The 27,963-nt window shown below is 48.0% G+C and overlaps 1 protein-coding gene across 1 annotated transcript; it reads right to left on the reverse strand.

Moving 5' to 3' along the window:
* Positions 1-2,306: 2,306 nt before the first annotated feature.
* PTH (parathyroid hormone) lies at positions 2,307-27,180 on the reverse strand. The gene is made up of 3 exons (XM_088458952.1): positions 27,096-27,180; positions 10,724-10,814; positions 2,307-2,882 (listed from the first exon to the last, which is right to left on the reverse strand). Exons 2-3 carry the CDS (start codon positions 10,807-10,809, stop codon positions 2,579-2,581), a joined length of 390 nt encoding a protein of 129 aa, XP_088315078.1. The 5' UTR covers positions 10,810-10,814; positions 27,096-27,180; the 3' UTR covers positions 2,307-2,578.
* Between the last annotated feature and the right edge of the window lie 783 nt (positions 27,181-27,963).

Genomic DNA, 27,963 nt, shown 5'->3' on the forward strand with positions numbered 1-27,963 from the left:
GATAGACTCCCTTACATAGTAGCAATCTCTCTGTCTTCCTGATAGAATCCCTGACATAGTAGCAATCTCTCTGTCTCCATGATAGACTCCCTGACATAGTAGCAATCTCTCTGTCTCCATGATAGACTCCCTGACATAGTAGCAATCTCTCTGTCTTCCTGATAGACTCCCTGACATAGTAGCAATCTCTCTGTCTCCATGATAGACTCCCTGACATAGTAGCAATCTTCCTGTCTCCATGATAGACTCCCTGACATAGTAGCAATCTTCCTGTCTCCATGATAGACTCCCTGACATAGTAGCAATCTCCGTCTCCCTGATAGACTCCCTGACAGAGTAGCAATCTCCGTCTCCCTGATAGACTCCCTGACATAGTAGCAATCTCTCTGTCTCCATGATAGACTCCCTGACATGGTAGCAATCTATCTGTCTCCATGATAGACTCCCTGACATAGTAGCAATCTCCCTGTCTCCCTGATAGACTCCCTGACACAGTAGCAATCTCTCTGTCTCCATGATAGACTCCCTGACATAGTAGCAATCTATCTGTCTCCATGATAGACTCCTTGACATAGTAGCAATCTCCCTGATAGACTCCCTGACATAGTAGCAATCTCCCTGTCTCCCTGAAGAGTCTACAGGGTATATTTACTAAAGTGAGAGTTTTTAGAAGTGGAGATGTTGCCCATAGCAACCAATCACATTCTACTTAACATTTAACTAGCACCTTCTAGAAGATAATAGCTAGAATCTGATTGGTTGCTATGGGCAACATCTCCACTTCTAAAAACTCTCACTTTAGTAAATTTACCCCAAGCAATCTCCCTGATTTCACCTTCACCTCCACCCCATTATTTATTTATTTATTTATTAACAGTTTCATTTATAGCGCAGCAAATTCCGTTGCGCTTTACAATTTGAATCAACATTAACATTTTACTGGGTTGTAAAAGACATACATACATAAAAGACATTATAAAGTTGTATATAAAAAACAGGCATACATTCATTTAAACGGGATCATTAGTATAATTTCCCTGCATTGGGTATAAGGCACAGTGATCCCTATGGTTACATGTATTTTCTGAATAGTTTCAGTGTATTATCATCAACAAATTGATCTTACTAACTGCTCTGGGGCTCATTTACATTTGGATGAATATCAATTTTATGACACGCCTCTCAGATGTAGCAGTACACGCCTATCACATGTATGACACACCTCTCAGATATTGCAGTACACGCCTATCACATGTATGACACACCTCTCAGATATTGCAGTACACGCCTATCACATGTATGACACGCCTCTTAGATGTAGCAGTACACGCCTATTACATGCATGACACGCCTCTTAGATATAGCAGTACACGCCTATCACATGTATGACACGCCTCTCAGATGTAGCAGTACAGGCCTATCACATGTATGACACGCCTCTCAGATGTAGCAGTTCATGCCTATCACATGTATGACATGCCTCTCAGATATAGCAGTACACGCCTATCACATGTATGACACACCTCTCAGATATAGCAGTACACGCTTATCACATGTATGACACACCTCTCAGATATAGCAGTACCCGCCTGTCACATGTATGACACACCTCTCAGATATAGCAGTACACGCCTATCACATGTATGACACACCTCTCAGATGTAGCAGTACATGCCTATCACATGTATGACATGCCTCTCAGATGTAGCAGTACATGCCTATCACATGTATGACACACCTCTTAGATATAGCAGTACCCGCCTGTCACATGTATGACACGCCTCTCAGATATAGCAGTACATGCCCACTTTACCACCGCGCTCATAGGTGCTGCTTTCACAATCTCCCTGAAATGCTTTTTTAAAAGTAGGTAAGTATGCACTAAACCTTAAATACAAGTTAACTTACTGATACTGGTCACAATATACATGAGAAGCTGGTCTCACAAGCTGACATATGGCTGAAAATTACTACCGTGCTGAATGCAATGGGACCATTGGGCTTGTGGTTAAAAACGGTCAGGTGATTACTATGCTTTATCTATAGCGCAGCCAGATAATGCGCAGCACCTTAAGGTGACGTCAGATCCCCAGCATTGGCCAGTAACATTCCTGTCTGTATTACATAGAAGGACATTGCAGTCGGCCACCTGTCACAGAAATGGCTGATAACAGAGATTAACAACCAATCACTCTGCAGAAAATGTAAATAAAATGACAGACATTGCAAGTTCTACCAAAGCATCGGAACATCAGCATGAATATCTGTGAAGGTTATTAGTAGTTATTATTTTATATAAGGATACTAGTATTTTATACATAGTACTCTTTTCTACATATCTAACAGAGGAAATACACTTCTAGCAGCTCAGCAATAAAGGGGCATAAACAGCTTCATATAGTAAGTGGTGAATTTGGTCTGTGCGTGTTCCTGTCCCTGATATGTATCACACTGTATGTTCTCCCCCATGGCTCATCGCTGGCTCCCTGCGCCGTGTATCTCTCTGTGTATTGGCTCAGAACTGACCGTCTCTCCCAATCAGCCGTCTGTGCTACAAGTGACTGATCATCGGGATCCGTCACTGAAAATCTGGCTTTATGGAGTTGTCTGTGTGGTTTTTTGCCCCATGTCGGTGCGATTTCTTCACGTGTGTTCGCTGGTTTTGATGGGCCGTGTTCTTGGACCGGTTCTCCACCAACTTGTCTTTCTTGTGAGGTTTTTGTGGCTTGCTCTCGGCGACCTTGGGCGTAGATTCCTGCGGGGTGCTGATGGGAGCCGGGTACAAATTCTGTAGCTTCAGCTGCAGCCAGTCCTGTCTCTGCAATGTGTGCCTGAAATCCCCGTAATTGTGCATCAGCTGCATCTCACTGACCGCCCGTCTCCTGGAGAAAACACATGTACAGGACAATAGGTCATTCGGTTGTGAACAAGAACAAGTTACTGATTTGTAAATGGAAGGAAATGCTCTATGTGTCATATGGCGTGATTCAGATGGGTTGGGTACGGGACGCCGGCACTTGGGGTCCTGGCAGTCAGAATCCTGACAGGGTTAGAATACTGATCAGTAGGTATCCTAACCCTCCCCCTCTACCTACCACTAACCCACCTCCCCAGTGCCTAAATCTATCCTCCCCATTAGTTCCTAACCCTAACCCTCCCCCTAGTGCCTAACCCTCCCCCTAGTGCCTAACCCTCCCTCAGTGCCTACTCCTAACCCTCCCTCTAGTGCATAACCCTAACCCTCCCTATATTGCCTAACCCTAGTGCCTAACCCTAACCCTCCCCCCTTAGTGCCTAACCCTCCCCCAAGTGCCTAAACCTAACCCTCCCCCCAGTGCCTAACCCTAGTGCCTAACCCTAACCCTTCCCCTAGTGCGTAACCTTCCCTTAGTGCCTAACCCTCCCCCTAGTGCCTAACCCTCCCCCTAGTGCCTAACCCTCCCTCAGTGCCTACTCCTAACCCTCCCCCTAGTGCATAACCCTAACCCTCCCTATATTGCCTAACCCTAGTGCCTAACCCTAACCCTCCCCCCTTAGTGCCTAACCCTCCCCCTAGTGCCTAACCCTTAGCCTAGTGCCTAACCCTCCCCCAGTGCCTACTCCTAACCCTCCCCCTAGTGCATAACCCTAACCCTCCCTATATTGCCTAACCCTAGTGCCTAACCCTCCCCCCTTAGTGCCTAACACTCCCCCAAGTGCCTAAACCTAACCCTCCCCCCAGTGCCTAACCCTAGTGCCTAACCCTAACCCTTCCCCTAGTGCGTAACCTTCCCTTAGTGCCTAACCCTCCCCTTAGTGCCTAACCCTCCCCCTAGTGCCTAACCCTAATCCACCCCCTAGTGCCTAACCATAACCCATTCCCTAGTGCCTAACCCTACCCCTAGTGCCTAACCCTAACACTCCCCCTAGTGCCTAACCCTCTCCCTAGTGTCTAACCCTCCCCATAGTGCCTAACCCTAACCCTCCCCCTAGTACCTAACCCTCCCCCTAGTGCCTAACCCTAACCCCCCCTAATGCCTAATCCTATCCCTCCCCTTAGTGCCTAACCCTATCCCTCCCTCTAGTGCCTAACCCTCCCTAGTGCCTAACCCTCCCCCTAGTGCCTAACCCTCCCTATAGTGCCTAACCCTAACCCTCCCCCCTTTGTGCCTAACCCTAACCCTCCCCCTAGAGCCTAACCCTAATCCACCCCCTAGTGCCTAACCCTAACCCATTCCCTAGTGCCTAACCCTCCCCTTAGTGCCTACCCCTAGTGCCTAACCCTCTCCCTAGTGTCTAACCCTCCCCATAGTGCCTAACCCTAACCCTCCCCCTAGTGCCTAACCCAAACCCCCCCACTAGTGCCTAACCCTAACCCTCTCCCTAGTGCCTAACCCTACCCCTAGTGCCTAACCCTCACCCTCCCCCCTTAATGCCTAACCCTCACCCTAGTTCCTAACCCTAATCCACCCCCTAGTGCCTAACCCTAACCCATTCCCTAGTGCCTAACCCTCCTCCTAGTGCCTAACCCTACTCCTAGTGCCTAACCCTCTCCCTAGTGTCTAACCCTCCCCATAGTGCCTAACCCTAACCCTCCCCCTAGTGCCTAACCCTACCCCTAGTGCCTAACACTCCCTCTACTGCCTAACCCTAACCCTCCCCCTAGTGCCTAACCCTCCCCCTAGTGCCTAATCCTATCCCTTCCCCTAGTGCCTAACCCTATCCCTAGTGCCGAACCATAACCCTCCCTCTAGTGCCTAACCCTAACCCCCCCTAGTGCCTAACCCTACCCCTAGTGCCTAACCCTCACTCTAGTGCCTAACCCTCCCTCTAGTGCCTAACCCTAACCATAACCCTCCCCCAAGTGCCTAACCCTCCTCCTAGTGCCTAACCCTAACCCTCCCCCAGTGCCTAACCCTAACCCTCCCCCTACTGCCTATCTCTAACCCTCCCCCAAGTGCCTAAACCCTAACCATCTCCCTAGTATCTAATCCTCCCCGTAGTGCCTAAGCCTACCCCTAGTGCTTAACCCTCCCCCTAGTCCCTAACCCTAACCATCTCCCTAGTGCCTAACCCACCCCCTAGTGCCTAACCCTAATCATCTCCCTAGTGTCTAACCCTCCCCATAGTGCCTAACCCTCTAGTTCTAAACCTAACCCTACCCCTAGTACCTAACTCTAACCCTCCCCCTAGTGCCTAACCATCTCCCTAGTGCCTAACCCTCCCTCTAGTGCCTAACCCTAACCCTCCCCCTAGTGCCTAACCCTAAACATCTGCCTAGTGCCTAACCCACCCCCTAGTGCCTAACCATACCCATAGTGCCTAACCCAGACTCTCCCCCTAGTACCTAACCCTCCCCCTAGTGCCTAACCCTAACCCTAGTGCCTAACCCCAGGGCCGAAACTAGGATATCTGTCACCCGGTGCAAGGCAGCAATTTTGTGCCCCCCAGTGTGCGTCTCTTGACCCCAGTGCGACTCTCAACCCCATTTCCCCGGCCCCAGTGTATCTCAGCCGGGAATGCTGTGTGCAATGCACTGGCCTAACAGACACTAGAGGTCCATTAGGACCTCTAGCATCTGTTGCCTCTTTGGCGGCGGCCATTTTTGGATGCAGCCCCCAAGCCACCTCGAGTCAGCTTTTTTCACCCCCTGCAATCCGGCACCCGGTGCACGTGCACCTCTAGCTCCCCCCTAGTTGCGGCCCTGCTAACCCTAACCATCTCCCTAGTGCCTAACCCACCCCTAGTGCCTAACCCTAATCATCTCCCTAGTGTCTATCCCTCCCCATAGTGCCTAACCCTCTAGTTACTAACCCTTACCCTCCCCCTGGTGCCTAACTCTAACCCTCCCCCTAGTGCCTAACCATCTCCCTAGTGCCTAACCCACCCCCTAGTGCCTAACCCTAACCCTCCCCATAGTGCCTAACCCTCCCTCTAGTGCCTAACCCTCCCCCTAGTGCCTAACCTTAACCATCTCCCTAGTGCCTAACCCATCCCCTAGTGCCTAACCCTAGCCATAGTGCCTAACCCTAACTCTCCCCCTAGTGCCTAACCCCCCCCTAGTGCCTAACTCTAACCCTCCCCTAGTGCCTAACCCTAACCCTCCCCCTAGTGCCTAACTCTAACCCCCCCCTTGTTCCTAACCCACTCCCTAGTGCCTAACCCTCCCCCTAGTGCCTAACCCTAAACCCGTAGTGCCTAACCCTCCCCCTAGTGCCTAACTCTAACCCTCCCCCTAGTGCCTAACCCTAACCCTCCCACTAGTCCCTAATCCTAACCCTCCCCCTAGTGCCTAACCATCTCCCTTGTGCCTAACCCACCCCCTAGTGCCTAACCCTACCCCTAGTGCCTAACCCTAATCCTCCCCCCTAGTGCCTAACCCTCCCCTAGTGCCTAACCCTAACCCATTCCCTAGTGCCTAACCCTACCCCTAGTGCCTAATCCTCTCCCTAGTGTCTAACCCTTCTCATAGTGCCTAACCCTCCCCCTAGTGCCTAACCCTAACCCTCCCTCTGGTGCCTAACCCTAACCCTCCCCTAGTGCCTAACCCTCCCTCTAGTGCCTAATCCTATCCCTCCCCTTAGTGCCTATCCCTAGTGCCTAACCCTAACCCACCCCCTAGTGCCTAACCCTAACCCACCCCCTAGTGCCTAACCCTAACCCCCTAGTCCCTAACCCTAACCCCCTAGTCCCTAACCCTAACCCTCCCCCTAGTGCCTAACCCTAACCCTCCCCCTAGTGAATAACCCTATCCATATCCCTAGTGCCTAACCCTAACCCACCCCCTAGTGCATAACCCTCCCCTAGTGCCTAACCCTAACCATCTCCCAAGTGCCTAACCCTAACCCTCCCCCTAGTGCCTAACCCTAACCCTCCCCCTAGTGCCTAACCCTAACCCACCCCCTAGTGCCTAACCCTAACACTCCCTCTAGTGCCTAACACTAACCATAACCCTCCCCCAAGTGCCTAACCCTCCCTCTAGTGCCTAACCCTAACCATAACCCTCCCAAGTGCCTAACCCTAACCCTCCCCCTAGTGCCTAACCCTCCCCCAGTGCCTAACCCTCCCCCTACTGCCTATCTCTAACCCTCCCCCTAGTGCCTAACCCTAACCATCTCCCTAGTGTCTAACCCTCCCCTAGTGCCTAACCCTCCCCCTAGTGCCTAACCCTAACCATCTCCCTAGTGCCTAACCCACGCCCTAGTGCCTAACCCTCCACCTAGTGCCTAACCCTAATCATCTCCCTAGTGTCTAACCCTCCCCATAGTGCCTAACCCTCTAGTGACTAACCCTAACCCTTCCCCTAGTGCCTAACTAACCCTCCCCCTAGTGCCTAACCCTAACCATCTCCCTAGTGCCTAACCCACGCCCTAGTGCCTAACCCTCCACCTAGTGCCTAACCCTAATCATCTCCCTAGAGTCTAACCCTCCCCATAGTGCCTAACCCTCTAGTGACTAACCCTAACCATTCCCCTAGTGCCTAACTAACCCTCCCCCTAGTGCCTAACCCTAACCATCTCCCTAGTGCCTAACCCACCCCCTAGTGCCTAACCCTAACCCTTCCCCTAGTGCCTAACCCTAACTCTCCCCCTAGTGCCTAACCCGCCCCCTAGTGCCTAACTCTAACCCTCCCCTAGTGACTAACCCTCCCCCTAGTGCCTAACTCTAACCCTCCCCCTAGTGCCTAACCCTAACCCACCCCCTAGTGCCTAACCCTCCTCCTAGTGCCTAACCCTCCCCCTAGTGCCTAACCCTATCCATCTCCCTAGTACCTAACCCTCCCCCTAGTGCCTAACCCTAACCATCTCCCTAGTGCCTAACCCTCCACCTAGTGCCTAACTCTAACCATCTCCCTAGTGCTTAACCATAACCCTCCCCCTAGTGCCTAACCCTAACCATCTCCCTAGTGCCTAACCCTAATCCACCCCCTAGTGACTAACCATCTCTCTAGTGCCTAACCCTAACCCCCCCTAGTGCCTAACCCTAACCATCTCCCTAGTGCCTAACCCTAATCCTCCCCCTAGTGCCTAACCCTAACCCTCCTCCTAGTGCCTAACCCTCCCCCCTAGTGCCTAACCCTAACCATCTCCCTAATGCCTAACCATCTCCCTAGTGTCTAACCCTCCCCCTAGTGCCTAACCCTAACCCTCTCCCTAGTGCCTAACCTTAACCCTCTCCCTAGTGCCGAACCCTAACCCTCTCCCTAGTGCCTAACCTTAACCCTCCCCCTAGTGCCTAGCCCTAACCATCTCCCTAGTGCCTAACCCACCCCCTAGTGCCTAACCCTTCCCCTAGTGCCTAACCCTAACCATCTCCCTAGTGCCTAACCCTAACCCTCCCCCTAGTGCCTAACCCTCTCCCTAGTGCCTAACCCTTCCCCTAGTGCCTAACCCTAACCCTCCCCCTAGTGTATAACCCTAACCATATCCCTAGTGCCTAACTCTAACCCACCCCCTAGTGCCTAACCCTCCCCTTAGTGCCTAACCCTCCCCCTAGTGCCTAACCCTAATCATCTCCCTAGTGCCTAACCCTCCCCCCTAGTGCCTAACCCTAACCATCTCCCTTGTGCCTAACCCTAACCCTCCCCCTAGTGCCTAACCCTAACCCTTCCCCTAGTGCCTAACCCTCCCCCTAGTGCCTAACACTAATCCTCCCCCTTAGTGCCTAACCCTAACCATCTCCCTAGTGCCTAACACTAATCCTCCCCCTAGTGCCGAACCCTAACCATCTCCCTAGTGCCTAACACTAACCCTCCTCCTAGTGCCGAACCCTAACCATCTCTCTAGTGCCTAACCCTAGCCCTCCCCCTAGTGCCTAACCCTAGCCCTCCCCCTAGTGCCTAACCCTCCCCCTAGTGCCTAACCCTAGCCCTCCCCCTAGTGCCTAACGCTCCCCCTAGTGCCTAACCCTAGCCCTCCCCCTAGTGCTTAACCCTAACCCTCCCCCTAGTGCCTAACCCTAACCATCTCCCTAGTGCCTAACCCTAACCCTCCCCCTAGTGCCTAACCCTCTCCCTAGTGCCTAACCCTTCCCCTAGTGCCTAACCCTAACCATCTCCCTAGTGCCTAACCCCCTAGCCCCGCTATTTACGGTCGGTATGCTGGTGCTGGCATTCTGAGCCCCGGAATCCCCCCGGAGGTTTACATATATCTGCAAGGTTTGTGGGTTTGCGCATGTGCAATACGAGCCCCACTTGTTGGCCTGCAGTGCCATCACGTGAAAGGGGCCTATTCATCAACACTAAAATAACGTTTTTAAGGCCATTTTCCTTAACTAATGTTATTTTAGTATTCATGGAAACACTTAACACAGGAGATATCACTGATATCTGCTGGTTATGTCCCCCTGCGTTACTCTCCACACTCCCCATACATTAGTACATACATTAGTACATTAGTATGGGGATATGGATATTATGGTATTCATCAAATTCTGAAAATTATGTATTTTCTGAATTTGATGGAGTTACTATACGGCACTGTGAGGTGGCATATAGCAGGTGACACTTACCTGTGTCAGCTGGGCAGGTCCCCCGGCGTCTCGCTCCAGCGCTCCCTGGTATCTCCTCCGGCTCCAGTGGCTGCTCGGACACTGTGTTCTCCAGGCAGAACACAGTAAAGTTTAGAGAAGAAAACACTTTTTTCCCCCTAAACTGCACTGTGTGCTGCCGGGAGATTACTTGTCAGACCAGCAGGACGGAGCTGGAGGCTGCTGCAGTGGGCAGGTAAGTCGGGAACGGGGGGCAGGTGAGCGGATGGGGAGTTGGGGGGACACACAGAGTTACCGCAGGTGTAGGCAGTGCTGTGCATGCGCTGGTTGTACAGATGTAACAGTGCATGCGCCGCACTGATTACAGCTGCGGTAAGTTAGTGTAGAGAGGGATAACTATCTATTTCCCGAATAGCTGTCATCACAAAAATGACAGCTCTTCGGAATAGATAGTTATGGGGAGGAGGAATGATGAATTCCTCCGGTAATTAGGTAGAACTCCATGCCATCTCTAAACCTAATTACCCCCACAGAAAGTTTAGGTATGATGAATAGGCTCCAAAGTGTGACTGGCAGGTGTCGGCATTTGGTGGTGGCACAGAGGCTGCCTTTCCTGAAAGTGCCAGGGCCAGACTGTGCAGGACACAGATTTTCAGCCCCGCAAGTGGCCAGGAGCCGGACAGGCTGAAAAAGTTTCGACTTACGCAGCCTGGTCAAGACAGCGACCGGGGATCTGCAGCAGTGTAGCGCTGGCGGAGCAGGCGCTGCACTTGGATCACAGATGCCGCCAGCAGGTGACTGTTTACCACTAACACCTCCTGCTGCATTTGCACTTTAGTTGGACGGTATTGCTCAGCCGCTTCCTTGCACTTCCTTGCGGCTGTGCAATACCATCCACCAGGAGCATATCTATAATGGTTGCAGGGTGTGTGGGGCACACGGGGCCCTGAGTCCAGGAGGGGCCCACACCGCACACCTTGCACTGATTAGTCTTATACTTACCTGTCCGTAGTCCAAAAATCATTGGGAAAATGGCGGCAGTACCGCTGTCCCCAGGAAAACACTTTCCTGGAGACCGGCGCATGCACAGTAAATTCTGGCACTATGCGCCTGGTGCACCGTGGCACCACCGGAGAGAGGAGGGGGCCCTCACTGAGTCTGCACATGAGCCCCCTCCTCTGTTAAAAAGATGTCCACATCTGAATCAGAGCCTATCTAGATAAGGTGAGTAGATGAAAACACAGAAGTGACTCACGTTACAGGTTTCCCCTCATATCCCGAGAACAGCGATACACTGCACAGGATGAGCGCCATCTTGGTGAGGTCTGTTATTAGATGCATGACGGCTGCAGGAAAAGAATAAAACCATTCAGACACGTGTTTTATTACATCATGGGGACAGAAATCAGACACGCGTTTCATTACATCATGGGGACAGAAATCAGACACGTGTTTCATCACATCATGGGGACAGAAATCAGACATGTGTTTCATTACATCATGGGGACAGAAATCGGACACGCGTTTCATTACATCATGGGGACAGAAATCAGACACGCGTTTCATTACATCATGGGGACAGAAATCAGACACGCGTTTCATTACATCATGGGGACCGAAATCAGACATGCGTTTCATTACATCATGGGGACAGAAATCAGACACGCATTTCATTACATCATGGGGACAGAAATCAGACACGCGTTTCATTACATCATGGGGACAGAAATCAGACAAGCGTTTCATTACATCATAGAGACAGAAATCAGACATGCGTTTAATTACATCATGGGGACAGAAATCAGGCACGCGTTTCATTACATCATGGGGACAGAAATCAGACACGCGTTTCATTACATCATGGGGACAGAAATCAGACACGCGTTTCATTACATCATGGGGACAGAAATCAGACACGCGTTTCATTACATCATGGGAACAGAAATCAGACACGCGTTTCATTACATCATGGGGACAGAAATCAGACAAGCTTTTCATTACATCATAGGGACAGAAATCAGACAAGCATTTCATTACATCATGGGAACAGAAAGGGGACACGGTACATAAAGCCTGGAATGGCAGAATCTCTGCGGTGGACCTAGAACCCACAATATGTCATATATCAGCCAGTTGGGGGAGAAACATTTCTGCGGCCATTTCATATAATTTATCCTGGAAAAAGTGACAAGAAAACATCATCTCATCCTTTGTCATTCTGCCCAGTGTTTATGGTGCATTTACATAGAGTCTGATGGAGGTTTTGTTATTAATAGTCATATCCGACTAGTCTGGGACTCCTCAGCCACGGCTGGCACAGATCCTAGGAGGGTGATGCACCCCCAGCATCCTGGGCACACACTCTGCTTATAAAACGCTAGATTAGGAAAAGCTCAGAAAATACCCACATTCTGCTCATTTCAGAGCAAGTGCTTCATGGGGCCGGGGGAGGGGGTCTGGGCGAGATGAGTGATGTGCAGGGGCGCACAGAGGGGGAAGCAGGTACTGATTACCCAGGCCTGCTGGAGGGGCCCCAATCAACCCCTCCTAGTTTTATCAGCGGCAGCAGCCCAGTGAGTACAAGGAGGCAGCTGCCACAAAGCCCTGCCTGTACCTGATAGGATTGGGGAGGGTGAACGCACAGATCGCAACCCCCACTCACTCAATGGTGCATCCTCCTAAACTATCCAGTGCATTGTGACTTCAGATTATAAGATCTGCGATACATCACGGAAGATCTCAAGACCTGCGGGGACGTGCATCGCATCATGATCGTGAGTGGGAACTCCCGATTTGGGCATATTTTACACGATCTGTCATTCCGATGCGTCGGAATCGGCTAGATCAGGTAAAATATCGCCATGTGTGTAGGCACCTTTAGGGTTATATAGTGGGAGGAGCAGGGTCCCCAGCAGCACAGAGTATATCATGAGATTAGTGATGTGTCAGTGAGGACAGGGCTGCATGTGACAGGGGCAGTGACATGATGTGAGGAGGGGAATGGAGGCAGTAGGAAGCCACAGACTGAGAGTTATATAGTGGGAGGAGTAGGGTCCCCAGCAGCACAGAGTATATCAGAGATGAGTCATGTGTTAGTGAGGACAGGGCTGCATGTGACAGGGGCAGTGACATGATGTGAGGAGGGGAATGGAGGCAGCAGGAAGCCACAGACTGAGAGTTATATAGTGGGAGGAGCAGGGTCCCCAGCAGCACAGAGTATATCAAGAGATGAGTGATGTGTCAGTGAGGACAGGGCTGCATGTGACAGGGGCAGTGACATGATGTGAGGAGGGGAATGGAGGCAGCAGGAAGTCACAGACTGAGAGTTATATAGTGGGAGGAGCAGGGTCCCCAGCAGCACAGAGTATATCAGGAGATTAGTTATGTGTTAGTGAGGACAGGGCTGCATGTGACAGGGGCAGTGACATGATGTGAGGAGGGGAATGGAGGCAGCAGGAAGCCACAGACAGAGTTATATAGTGGGAGGAGCAAGGTCCCCAGCAGCACAGAGTATATCAGGAGATGAGTGATGTGTCAGTGAGGACAGGGCTGCATGTGACAGGGGCAGTGACATGATGTGAGGAGGGGAATGGGGGCAGCAGGAAGCCACAGACTGAGAGTTATATAGTGGGAGGAGCAGGGTCACCCAGCAGCACAGAGTATATCAGGAGATGAGTGATGTGACAGTGAGGACAGGGGTGCATGTGACAGGGGCAGTGACATAATGTGAGGAGGGGAATGTGGGCAGCAGGAAGCCACAGACTGAGAGTTATATAGTGGGAGGAGCAGGGTCCCCAGCAGCACAGAGTATATCAGGAGATGAGTGATGTGTTAGTGAGGACAGGGCTGCATTTGACAGGGGCAGTGACATGATGTGAGGAGGTGAATGGTGGCAGCAGGAAGTCACAGACTGAGAGTTATATAGTGGGAGGAGCAGGGTCCCCAGCAGCACAGAGTATATCAGGAGATAAGTGATGTGACAGTGAGGACAGGGCTACATGTGACAGGGTCAGTGACATGATGTGAGGAGGTGAATGGTGGCAGCAGGAAGCCACAGACTGAGAGTTATATAGTGGGAGGAGCATGGTCCCAAGTAGCACAGAGTATATCAGGAGATGAGTGATGTGTTAGTGAGGACAGGGCTGCATGTGACGGGCAGTGACATGAGGTGAGGAGGGGAATGGAGGCAACAGGAAGTCACAGAATGAGAGTTATATAGTGGGAGGAACAGGGTCTTCCAGCAGCACAGAGTATATCAGGATATAAGTGATGTGTCAGTGAGGACAGGTCTGCATGTGACAGGGGCAGTGACATGATGTGAGGAGGGGAATGGAGGCAGCAGGAAGCCATAGACTGAGCGTTATATAGTAGGAGGAGTAGGGTCCCAGCAGCACAGAGTATATCAGGAGATGAGTGATGTGTTAGTGAGGACAGGTCTGCATGTGACAGGGGCAGTGACATGATGTGAGGAGGGGAATGGAGGCAGCAGGAAGCCATAGACTGAGCGTTATATAGTAGGAGGAGTAGGGTCCCAGCAGCACAGAGTATATCAGGAGATGAGTGATGTGTTAGTGAGGACAGGGCTGCATGTGACAGGGGCAGTGACATGATGTGAGGAGGGGAATGGGGGCAGCAGGAAGCCACAGACTGAGAGTTATATAGTGGGAGGAGCAGGGTCCCCAGCAGCACAGAGTACAGAGTATTGATGTAATTATGGCATCAAACACATTCAACTTGTTTTTGCTGCTGGCCAGTACTTACAAATAGTTCTTGTTTATGGGGTTACAGTATTATTGTTTTTATTAGCAACTTTGCCCATTGTCATAAATAGTTATATCTAGTAGAATATATTACTTATTCTATATGATATATATAAAATACAGAATTATGTTTTATCATATAACTAATTAAATAGTTATATGCACAACTCAATTATGAAGCACAAACACAGTATTTTGCTTATTGTAGTTTAACTTATTGTATATATATATATATATATATATATATATATATGTATATATATATATATATATATATATATATTGTTTGTTCTACCACCAGTAAAATATGATCTATGTTTTAGTAACGGTAGTTCAGTGACTGTGGTAAGAAGTGTTATTAGACAGCAGCCCTGTTATTCAGCCTTTAGGTCTAGCAGTGGAGCTGAGGACTTCTGATCTATTTACAAAAACTGAGCAGGACATGTGGAAGTACTAGGACAGACTTTCCAGCTCTGGATTTATGTACATACAGCACTAGTGACAAGTAACTGCTATAATTAATTGTGTATTCTTCCCCCAAAAACATATATTCGTGTGTGTTTCAAATGCTGGAACCCGTCACCTGTAAATTAGTAAGTGAAGAATTCCTTCATTCATGAAAGACCAGCTTGCATCTATTTGCATCTATAAATTATCCTTTAAGACTAAACTTAACTGGGAACACGTGGAAGCTGGAATGTAAACTAGGTTTCCGAAGGCTTCGCATATTGTAACGTAACCTTGTAGCTTTCGTGTTGTCATATATGTAAGCTGATGCCTAGAGAGGATGCGCTTGTGTCAGGCCCTTTCCTGAATTTTTACTTCATCTCTCTGTCATCCATCAGGATTCGCTCCTCTCTTGGACAGGATTTATATCTACTGCCTGACAGCATCCACTAGGAAGCACTTATACCGGCACTTGTGTTAGTGCAAAGCCCTTACTGTCATTCTGTGTGTGCCTAATTCAGCTGCTACTAGACCCACTTTATTCTGTATTATACTGTGATTTTATAATGAGATTATTATATTGTACTAGAGTTTATGCATCTGTTATCTCTAAAGAAACATCATTGCATACTTCTAAATACATATAGTACCATCACATAAAACTGGATAACATAGAGACTAATGCTGGGCATACAGTATACAATTATCTGAAAATCTGGTAATGTATGGGAGCAAATGACATTCCACCATATTGTCCCGAACGCGGGAAACGGAGAAATGATTGTTCAAATTCGTTAAAATTATTTGATTTAACAAGTTTGTCTGAACGACCATTTTTGTCTTTTTTCCAGTGTTTGTGAGCAAATGGTCAGTTGTCAAAGGCTCCTTTACATTACCAGGTTTTCATTCCAGCCAGCCAGATTGGACAGATGTCTGACAGATCATTGTATAGTGTATGCCCAGCATTAGTGATAGACAGATCATTGTATAGTGTATGCCCAGCATTAGTGATAGACAGATAAGTGTATAGTGTATTCCCAGCATTAGTGATAGATAAGTGTATAGCGTATGCCCAGCATTAGTGATAGACAGATCAGTGTATAGTGTATGCCCAGCATTAGTGATAGACAGATCAGTGTATAGTGTATGCCCAGCATTAGTGACAGATGCCCAGCATTAGTGATAGACAGATCAATGTATAGTGTATGCCCAGCATTAGTGATAGACAGGTAAGTGTATAGTGGATGCCCAGCATTAGTGATAGACAGATCATTGTATAGTGTATGCCCAGCATTAGTGATAGACAGATCATTGTATAGTGTATGCCCAGCATTAGTGACAGACAGATCAGTGTATAGTGTATGCCCAGCATTAGTGATAGACAGATCAGTGTATAGTGTATGCCCAGCATTAGTGACACACAGATCATTGTATAGTGTATGCCCAGCATTAGTGACAGACAGATCAGTGTATAGTGTATGCCCAGCATTAGTGACAGACAGATCAGTGTATAGTGTATGCCCAGCATTAGTGACAGACAGATCAGTGTATAGTGTATGCCCAGCATTGGTGATAGACAGATCATTGTATAGTGTATGCCCAGCATTAGTGATAGACAGATAAGTGTATAGTGTATGCCCAGCATTAGTGATAGACAGATCAGTGTATAGTGTATGCCCAGCATTAGTGACAGACAGATAATTGTATAGTGTATAGTGTATGCCCAGCATTAGTGATAGACAGATCATTGTATAGTGTATGCCCAGCATTAGTGATAGACAGATCAGTGTATAGTGTATGCCCGGCATTAGTGATAGACAGATCATTGTATAGTGTATGCCCGGCATTAGTGATAGACAGATAAGTGTATAGTGTATGCCCGGCATTAGTGATAGACAGATCAGTGTATAGTGTATGCCCAGCATTAGTGATAGACAGATCAGTGTATAGTGTATACCCAGCATTAGCGACAGACAGATCAGTGTATAGTGTATGTTCAGCATTAGTGATAGACAGATCAGTGTATAGTGTATGTCCAGCATTAGTGACAGACAGATCAGTGTATAGTGTATGTCCAGCATTAGTGATAGACAGATCAGTGTATAGTGTATGTCCAGCATTAGTGATAGACAGATCAGTGTATAGTGTATGCCCAGCATTAGTGATAGACAGATCAGTGTATAGTGTATGCCCAACATTAGTGATAGACAGATCAGTGTATAGTGTATGTCCAGCATTAGTGATAGACAGATCAGTGTATAGTGTATGTCCAGCATTAGTGATAGACAGATAAGTGTATAGTGAATGTCCAGCATTAGTGATAGACAGATAAGTGTATAGTGTATGTCCAGCATTAGTGATAGACAGATCAGTGTATAGTGTATGTCCAGCATTAGTGATAGACAGATCAGTGTATAGTGTATACCCAGCATTAGTGACAGACAGATCAGTGTATAGTGTATGCCCAGCATTAGTGATAGACAGATCAGTGTATAGTGTATGCCCAGCATTAGTGACAGGCAGATAAGTGTATAGTGTATGTCCAGCATTAGTGATAGACAGATCAGTGTATAGTGTATGTCCAGCATTAGTGATAGACAGATAAGTGTATAGTGTATGTCCAGCATTAGTGATAGACAGATCAGTGTATAGTGTATGTCCAGCATTAGTGATAGACAGATCAGTGTATAGTGTATGCCCAGCATTAGTGATAGACAGATCAGTGTATAGTGTATGCCCAACATTAGTGATAGACAGATCAGTGTATAGTGTATGCCCAGCATTAGTGATAGACAGATCAGTGTACAGTGTATGTCCAGCATTAGTGATAGACAGATCAGTGTATAGTGTATGCCCAGCATTAGTGATAGACAGATCAGTGTACAGTGTATGCCCAACATTAGTGATAGACAGATCAGTGTATAGTGTATGCCCAGCATTAGTGACAGACAGATCAGTGTATAGTGGCCCTGATTCAGACCCACTCGCAAGCGGCTGTCCGCTCGCAAGTGGGTCGATGTTGTGCACTGCGCATGCGCATGACGGCGGGAGCTCCGTCGTGCGCATGCGCCAGACGCGACGAGCGAAGGAAAGTCCTTCGCTTGTTGTGTCTGATCAAAGGGGGCGTGCTGTCGATGTTGATTGACAGCACGCCCCCTTTGGTGGGCGTGCCTCCCTGACGGGGGCGTTCCCAAGGGAACGCCTACCGTCAGAAGCCGGCCCACTGACATCACTAGTGATGTCAGTGGGAGTGATTTTGGCTCTGATAGAGCCAAAATCACTCCGGGCCTTGCGGTTGAAAACCTCAACCGCAGGCTCCGGCTCGCAGTTTCGATGGTCGCGATGGTCACGACCATCGCGGCCATCAAACTGCACGCTCGTATAGGCTGTGGGTGGTGACCCACAGCTATACGAGCGTCCAGGAGGACGCTCCAGAATTATGGAGGGCGGCCCTCATTCAGTGCGTGCGCTCTGCTCAGAGCGTGCGGCTCTGAATGAGGGCCTGTGTATTCTCAGCATTAGTGATAGACAGATAAGTGTATAGTGTATGCCCAGCATTAGTGATAGACAGATAAGTGTATAGCGGATGCCCAGCATTAGTGATAGACAGATCATTGTATAGTGTATGCCCAGCATTAGTGATAGACAGATCATTGTATAGTGTATGCCCAGCATTAGTGATAGACAGATCAGTGTATAGTGTATGCCCAGCATTAGTGACAGACAGATAAGTGTATAGTGTATGCCCAGCATTAGTGATAGACAGATCATTGTATAGTGTATGCCCAGCATTAATGACAAACAGATAAGTGTATAGTGTATACCCAGCATTTGTGATAGACAGATAAGTGTATAGTGTATGCCCAGCATTAGTGATAGAGAGATAAGTGTATAGTGTATGCCCAGCATTAGTGATAGAGAGATAAGTGTATAGTGTATCCCCAACATTAGTGATAGAGAGATAAGTGTATAGTGTATGCCCAGCATTAGTGATAGACAGATCAGTGTATAGTGTATGCCCAGCATTAGTGATAGACAGATCATTGTATAGTGTATGCCCAGCATTAGTGATAGACAGATCAGTGTATAGTGTATGCCCAGCATTAGTGATAGACAGATCATTGTATAGTGTATGCCCAGCATTAGTGATAGACAGATCAGTGTATAGTGGATGCCCAGCATTAGTGATAGACAGATCAGTGTATAGTGTTTGCCCAGCATTAGTGATAGACAGATCAGTGTATAGTGTATGCCCAGCATTAGTGATAGACAGATCAGTGTATAGTGTATGCCCAGCATTACTGATAGACAGATCAGTGTATAGTGTATGCCCAGCATTAGTGATAGACAGATCAGTGTATAGTGTATGCCCAGCATTAGTGATAGACAGATCAGTGTATAGTGTATGCCCAGCATTAGTGATAGACAGATCAGTGTATAGTGTATGCCCAGCATTAGTGACAGACAGATCAGTGTATAGTGTATGCCCAACATTAGTGACAGACAGATCAGTGTATAGTGTATGCCCAGCATTAGTGATAGACAGATCAGTGTATAGTGTATGCCCAGCATTAGTGATAGACAGATCAGTGTATAGTGTATAGTGTATGCCCAGCATTAGTGATAGACAGATCATTGTATAGTGTATGCCCAGCATTAGTGATAGACAGATCAGTGTATAGTGTATGCCCAGCATTAGTGACAGACAGATCAGTGTATAGTGTATGCCCAGCATTAGTGATAGACAGATCAGTGTATAGTGTATGCCCAGCATTAGTGATAGACAGATCAGTGTATAGTGTATAGTGTATAGTGTATGCCCAGCATTAGTGATAGACAGATCATTGTATAGTGTATGCCCAGCATTAGTGATAGACAGATCAGTGTATAGTGTATGCCCAGCATTAGTGATAGACAGATCAGTGTATAGTGTATGCCCAGCATTAGTGATAGACAGATCAGTGTATAGTGTATACCCAGCATTAGTGATACACAGATCAGTGTATAGTGGATGCCCAGCATTAGTGACAGACAGATCAGTGTATAATGGATGCCCAGCATTAGTGACAGACAGATCAGTGTATAGTGTATGCCCAGCATTAGTGACAGACAGATAAGTGTATAGTGTATGCCCAGCATTAGTGATAGACAGATCATTGTATAGTGTATGCCCAGCATTAGTGATAGATAGATCATTGTATAGTGTATACCCAGCACATGTGAAGTTGACCAACATTAAAAATAAGGTAATAAATAACTTAAGGGCAAAATAAATCAATAAAGCAAATACTTGGTTACTAATATAAATTGCACATTCTTTGTATTTGCACCATTAGTAATCTCCATCAAGACAGATATAATTACTACAGTACTTTTGGAATAACAGAGCCAAATTGCTTTTGAAAACTATAGAAACAGAGGCAAATGTTTATGTTCCAAAAATTTTTAATTCTGAAAGAGAATAAAGTGATAACATGACTGTAACCTACGTTTCCATACGTATTGTACTACCTAATGATGGCTACACACGGAACCATCTGTACCACCTAATGCTGGCTGCACACGGAACCAACTGTACCAACTAATGCTGGCTACACACGGAACCATCTGTACCACCTAATGCTGGCTGAACCATCTGTACTATCTAATGCTGGCTACACACGGAACCATCTGTACCACCTAATGCTGGCTACACACGGAACCATCTGTACTACCTAATGCTGGCTACACACGGAACCATCTGTACCACCTAATGCTGGCTACACACGGAACCATCTGTACCACCTAATGCTGGCTACACACGGAACCATCTGTACCACCTAATGCTGGCTACACACGGAACCATCTGTACCACCTAATGCTGGCTACACACGGAACCATCTGTACCACCTAATGCTGGCTACACACGGAACCATCTGTACCACCTAATGCTGGCTACACACGGAACCATCTGTACTACCTAATGCTGGCTACACACGGAACCATCTGTACTACCTAATGCTGGCTACACACGGAACCATCTGTACTACCTAATGCTGGCTACCATCTGTACCACCTAATGCTGGCTACACACCTAATACCACCTAATACTACCTAATGCTGGCTACACACGGAACCATCTGTACTACCTAATGCTGGCTACACACGGAACCATCTGTACTACCTAATGCTGGCTACCATCTGTACCACCTAATGCTGGCTACACACGGAACCATCTGTACCACCTAATGCTGGCTACACACGGAACCATCTGTACCACCTAATGCTGGCTACACACGGAACCATCTGTACCACCTAATGCTGGCTACACACGGAACCATCTGTACTACCTAATGCTGGCTACACACGGAACCATCTGTACTACCTAATGCTGGCTACACACGGAACCATCTGTACTACCTAATGCTGGCTACACACGGAACCATCTGTACTACCTAATGCTGGCTACACACGGAACCATCTGTACTACCTAATGCTGGCTACACACGGAACCATCTGTACTACCTAATGCTGGCTACACACAGAACCATCTGTACTACCTAATGCTGGCTACACACAGAACCATCTGTACTACCTAATGCTGGCTACACACGGAACCATCTGTACTACCTAATGCTGGCTACACACAGAACCATCTGTACTACCTAATGCTGGCTACACACGGAACCATCTGTACCACCTAATGCTGGCTACACACAGAACCATCTGTACTACCTAATGCTGGCTACACACGGAACCATCTGTACTACCTAATGCTGGCTACACACAGAACCATCTGTACTACCTAATGCTGGCTACACACGGAACCATCTGTACCACCTAATGCTGGCTACACACGGAACCATCTGTACTACCTAATGCTGGCTACACACGGAACCATCTGTACCACCTAATGCTGGCTACACACGGAACCATCTGTACTACCTAATGCTGGCTACACACGGAACCATCTGTACTACCTAATGCTGGCTACACACGGAACCATCTGTACCACCTAATGCTGGCTACACACGGAACCATCTGTACTACCTAATGCTGGCTACACACGGAACCATCTGTACCACCTAATGCTGGCTACACACAGAACCATCTGTACTACCTAATGCTGGCTACACACGGAACCATCTGTACCACCTAATGCTGGCTACACACAGAACCATCTGTACTACCTAATGCTGGCTACACACGGAACCATCTGTACTACCTAATGCTGGCTACCATCTGTACTACCTAATGCTGGCTACACACCTAATACCACCTAATACTACCTAATGCTGGCTACACACAGAACCATCTGTACTACCTAATGCTGGCTACACACGGAACCATCTGTACTACCTAATGCTGGCTACACACAGAACCATCTGTACTACCTAATGCTGGCTACACACGGAACCATCTGTACCACCTAATGCTGGCTACACACGGAACCATCTGTACTACCTAATGCTGGCTACCATCTGTACCACCTAATGCTGGCTACACACCTAATACCACCTAATACTACCTAATGCTGGCTACACACGGAACCATCTGTACTACCTAATGCTGGCTACACACGGAACCATCTGTACCACCTAATGCTGGCTACACACGGAACCATCTGTACCACCTAATGCTGGCTACACACAGAACCATCTGTACCACCTAATGCTGGCTACACACGGAACCATCTGTACCACCTAATGCTGGCTACACACGGAACCATCTGTACCACCTAATGCTGGCTACACACGGAACCATCTGTACTACCTAATGCTGGCTACACACGGAACCATCTGTACTACCTAATGCTGGCTACACACGGAACCATCTGTACTACCTAATGCTGGCTACACACGGAACCATCTGTACTACCTAATGCTGGCTACACACGGAACCATCTGTACTACCTAATGCTGGCTACACACGGAACCATCTGTACTACCTAATGCTGGCTACACACAGAACCATCTGTACTACCTAATGCTGGCTACACACAGAACCATCTGTACTACCTAATGCTGGCTACACACGGAACCATCTGTACTACCTAATGCTGGCTACACACAGAACCATCTGTACTACCTAATGCTGGCTACACACGGAACCATCTGTACCACCTAATGCTGGCTACACACAGAACCATCTGTACTACCTAATGCTGGCTACACACGGAACCATCTGTACTACCTAATGCTGGCTACACACAGAACCATCTGTACTACCTAATGCTGGCTACACACGGAACCATCTGTACCACCTAATGCTGGCTACACACGGAACCATCTGTACTACCTAATGCTGGCTACACACGGAACCATCTGTACCACCTAATGCTGGCTACACACGGAACCATCTGTACTACCTAATGCTGGCTACACACGGAACCATCTGTACTACCTAATGCTGGCTACACACGGAACCATCTGTACCACCTAATGCTGGCTACACACGGAACCATCTGTACTACCTAATGCTGGCTACACACGGAACCATCTGTACCACCTAATGCTGGCTACACACAGAACCATCTGTACTACCTAATGCTGGCTACACACGGAACCATCTGTACCACCTAATGCTGGCTACACACAGAACCATCTGTACTACCTAATGCTGGCTACACACGGAACCATCTGTACTACCTAATGCTGGCTACCATCTGTACCACCTAATGCTGGCTACACACCTAATACCACCTAATACTACCTAATGCTGGCTACACACAGAACCATCTGTACTACCTAATGCTGGCTACACACGGAACCATCTGTACTACCTAATGCTGGCTACACACAGAACCATCTGTACTACCTAATGCTGGCTACACACGGAACCATCTGTACTACCTAATGCTGGCTACCATCTGTACCACCTAATGCTGGCTACACACCTAATACCACCTAATACTACCTAATGCTGGCTACACACGGAACCATCTGTACTACCTAATGCTGGCTACACACGGAACCATCTGTACCACCTAATGCTGGCTACACACGGAACCATCTGTACCACCTAATGCTGGCTACACACAGAACCATCTGTACTACCTAATGCTGGCTACACACGGAACCATCTGTACCACCTAATGCTGGCTACACACAGAACCATCTGTACTACCTAATGCTGGCTACACACGGAACCATCTGTACTACCTAATGCTGGCTACACACAGAACCATCTGTACTACCTAATGCTGGCTACACACGGAACCATCTGTACCACCTAATGCTGGCTACACACGGAACCATCTGTACTACCTAATGCTGGCTACACACGGAACCATCTGTACCACCTAATGCTGGCTACACACGGAACCATCTGTACTACCTAATGCTGGCTACACACGGAACCATCTGTACCACCTAATGCTGGCTACACACGGAACCATCTGTACTACCTAATGCTGGCTACACACGGAACCATCTGTACCACCTAATGCTGGCTACACACGGAACCATCTGTACTACCTAATGCTGGCTACACACGGAACCATCTGTACCACCTAATGCTGGCTACACACGGAACCATCTGTACTACCTAATGCTGGCTACACACGGAACCATCTGTACCACCTAATGCTGGCTACACACGGAACCATCTGTACTACCTAATGCTGGCTACACACGGAACCATCTGTACTACCTAATGCTGGCTACACACAGAACCATCTGTACTACCTAATGCTGGCTACACACGGAACCATCTGTACCACCTAATGCTGGCTACACACGGAACCATCTGTACTACCTAATGCTGGCTACACACAGAACCATCTGTACTACCTAATGCTGGCTACACACAGAACCATCTGTACTACCTAATGCTGGCTACACACGGAACCATCTGTACTACCTAATGCTGGCTACCATCTGTACCACCTAATGCTGGCTACACACCTAATACCACCTAATACTACCTAATGCTGGCTACACACGGAACCATCTGTACTACCTAATGCTGGCTACACACAGAACCATCTGTACTACCTAATGCTGGCTACACACGGAACCATCTGTACTACCTAATGCTGGCTACACACGGAACCATCTGTACTACCTAATGCTGGCTACACACAGAACCATCTGTACTACCTAATGCTGGCTACACACGGAACCATCTGTACTACCTAATGCTGGCTACACACAGAACCATCTGTACTACCTAATGCTGGCTACACACGGAACCATCTGTACCACCTAATGCTGGCTACACACGGAACCATCTGTACTACCTAATGCTGGCTACCATCTGTACCACCTAATGCTGGCTACACACCTAATACCACCTAATACTACCTAATGCTGGCTACACACGGAACCATCTGTACTACCTAATGCTGGCTACACACGGAACCATCTGTACCACCTAATGCTGGCTACACACGGAACCATCTGTACTACCTAATGCTGGCTACACACGGAACCATCTGTACCACCTAATGCTGGCTACACACAGAACCATCTGTACTACCTAATGCTGGCTACACACGGAACCATCTGTACCACCTAATGCTGGCTACACACAGAACCATCTGTACCACCTAATGCTGGCTACACACGGAACCATCTGTACCACCTAATGCTGGCTACACACAGAACCATCTGTACTACCTAATGCTGGCTACACACGGAACCATCTGTACTACCTAATGCTGGCTACACACGGAACCATCTGTACTACCTAATGCTGGCTACACACGGAACCATCTGTACTACCTAATGCTGGCTACCATCTGTACCACCTAATGCTGGCTACACACCTAATACCACCTAATACTACCTAATGCTGGCTACACACGGAACCATCTGTACTACCTAATGCTGGCTACACACGGAACCATCTGTACCACCTAATGCTGGCTACACACGGAACCATCTGTACTACCTAATGCTGGCTACACACGGAACCATCTGTACCACCTAATGCTGGCTACACACAGAACCATCTGTACTACCTAATGCTGGCTACACACGGAACCATCTGTACCACCTAATGCTGGCTACACACAGAACCATCTGTACCACCTAATGCTGGCTACACACGGAACCATCTGTACCACCTAATGCTGGCTACACACAGAACCATCTGTACTACCTAATGCTGGCTACACACGGAACCATCTGTACTACCTAATGCTGGCTACCATCTGTACCATCTGTACTACCTAATGCTGGCTACACACGGAACCATCTGTACTACCTAATGCTGGCTACACACGGAACCATCTGTACTACCTAATGCTGGCTACACACGGAACCATCTGTACTACCTAATGCTGGCTACACACGGAACCATCTGTACCACCTAATGCTGGCTACACACGGAACCATCTGTACTACCTAATGCTGGCTACCATCTGTACCACCTAATGCTGGCTACACACCTAATACCACCTAATACTACCTAATGCTGGCTACACACGGAACCATCTGTACTACCTAATGCTGGCTACACACGGAACCATCTGTACCACCTAATGCTGGCTACACACGGAACCATCTGTACTACCTAATGCTGGCTACACACGGAACCATCTGTACCACCTAATGCTGGCTACACACAGAACCATCTGTACTACCTAATGCTGGCTACACACGGAACCATCTGTACCACCTAATGCTGGCTACACACAGAACCATCTGTACCACCTAATGCTGGCTACACACGGAACCATCTGTACCACCTAATGCTGGCTACACACAGAACCATCTGTACTACCTAATGCTGGCTACACACGGAACCATCTGTACTACCTAATGCTGGCTACACACGGAACCATCTGTACTACCTAATGCTGGCTACACACGGAACCATCTGTACTACCTAATGCTGGCTACCATCTGTACCACCTAATGCTGGCTACACACCTAATACCACCTAATACTACCTAATGCTGGCTACACACGGAACCATCTGTACTACCTAATGCTGGCTACACACGGAACCATCTGTACCACCTAATGCTGGCTAGACACGGAACCATCTGTACTACCTAATGCTGGCTACACACGGAACCATCTGTACCACCTAATGCTGGCTACACACAGAACCATCTGTACTACCTAATGCTGGCTACACACGGAACCATCTGTACCACCTAATGCTGGCTACACACAGAACCATCTGTACCACCTAATGCTGGCTACACACGGAACCATCTGTACCACCTAATGCTGGCTACACACAGAACCATCTGTACTACCTAATGCTGGCTACACACGGAACCATCTGTACCACCTAATGCTGGCTACACACAGAACCATCTGTACTACCTAATGCTGGCTACACACGGAACCATCTGTACCACCTAATGCTGGCTACACACGGAACCATCTGTACCACCTAACACTTACTGCTGGTGCAATCTCACTGACACATCCTCGGGAAAGCAAATAAGGGAAATAGACAAGGATAAGATGCCGTGTTACTCACCGAGTGGGGTTTGGCTGTTGGTCCTGGCAGAGTCCAGCTGTGGACAATGAAATGCTGAGGTTATACAGCTATATCATGAACTTGCTTTGTGTGAGTAATTTTATGGCCCTTGGGAGCCAATGTATCCAGCTTTATATCTTCCCAGTGTCTGTCACTCCCATCTCCCAGGCCATCCTCTACCTTATAGGGCTGACACACACCCATTACAGTGTAGGGACCACCTCTGCAATGATGGTGTTATGTCACTACAGCCTGCTCACTTCTCCCCAATATTAAGCAGAGCTGATCAGACGGCAGTAGCACCACTGCTGGCTAATATACGTACTACTCACAGCAGCCCAAGGTGACAGTTACTCAGGAGCAGACAGTATAATGAGCAGCTGGGAGAACCCTGACAGCGTGCAGCTTTCCCCTGGTGAGATCACATGGCTCAGTATATGTGTATATTGCATACATTTATACATATATCATATATTGCATGTATTTACACATACAGAGCAGAATACAGAGGCTATATGTAAGTCACTCCTATAATTGTGATCCTCCAGCAAATAGCTTTTTACAATTCCAGTTTTTAGGTCACTCAGTTATGGCTACTTAGGTTATGGTGAATGTGGTATTACATAGCAATAAAAGACAGCAGCCCACAGCCGGGGTACCAGGGACTCAGGGGAAAGTCAGTATCAGCAATAACTACATTTGTTTCTCATGACCGTTAAATGCACTAAACATTCTTATATATTTGTGTATAATAATTACACCTTAATTTTATCAATTTGTGTCAGTTTTTCTTTAGTAAAACATGAATGTATGGATGTATGCAGGGGCAGAACTATGGGAGACAATGGAGGCGCCTGCCGCCGGTCGC

Source organism: Taudactylus pleione, unplaced genomic scaffold, assembly GCF_031769625.1.
Source record: "Taudactylus pleione unplaced genomic scaffold, aTauple2 ptg000875l, whole genome shotgun sequence".
Lineage (NCBI taxonomy): Eukaryota > Metazoa > Chordata > Amphibia > Anura > Myobatrachidae > Taudactylus > Taudactylus pleione.

Bases quoted from the DNA above. Each gene is read 5' to 3' on its own strand.
- PTH (XM_088458952.1), bottom strand. From the start codon at position 10,809: ATGCATCTAATAACAGACCTCACCAAGATGGCGCTCATCCTGTGCAGT. The intron at 2,883-10,723 runs GTGAGTCACTTC...TGTTTTCTCCAG, and splicing joins TATGAGGGGAAACCTGTAAC to GAGACGGGCGGTCAGTGAGA.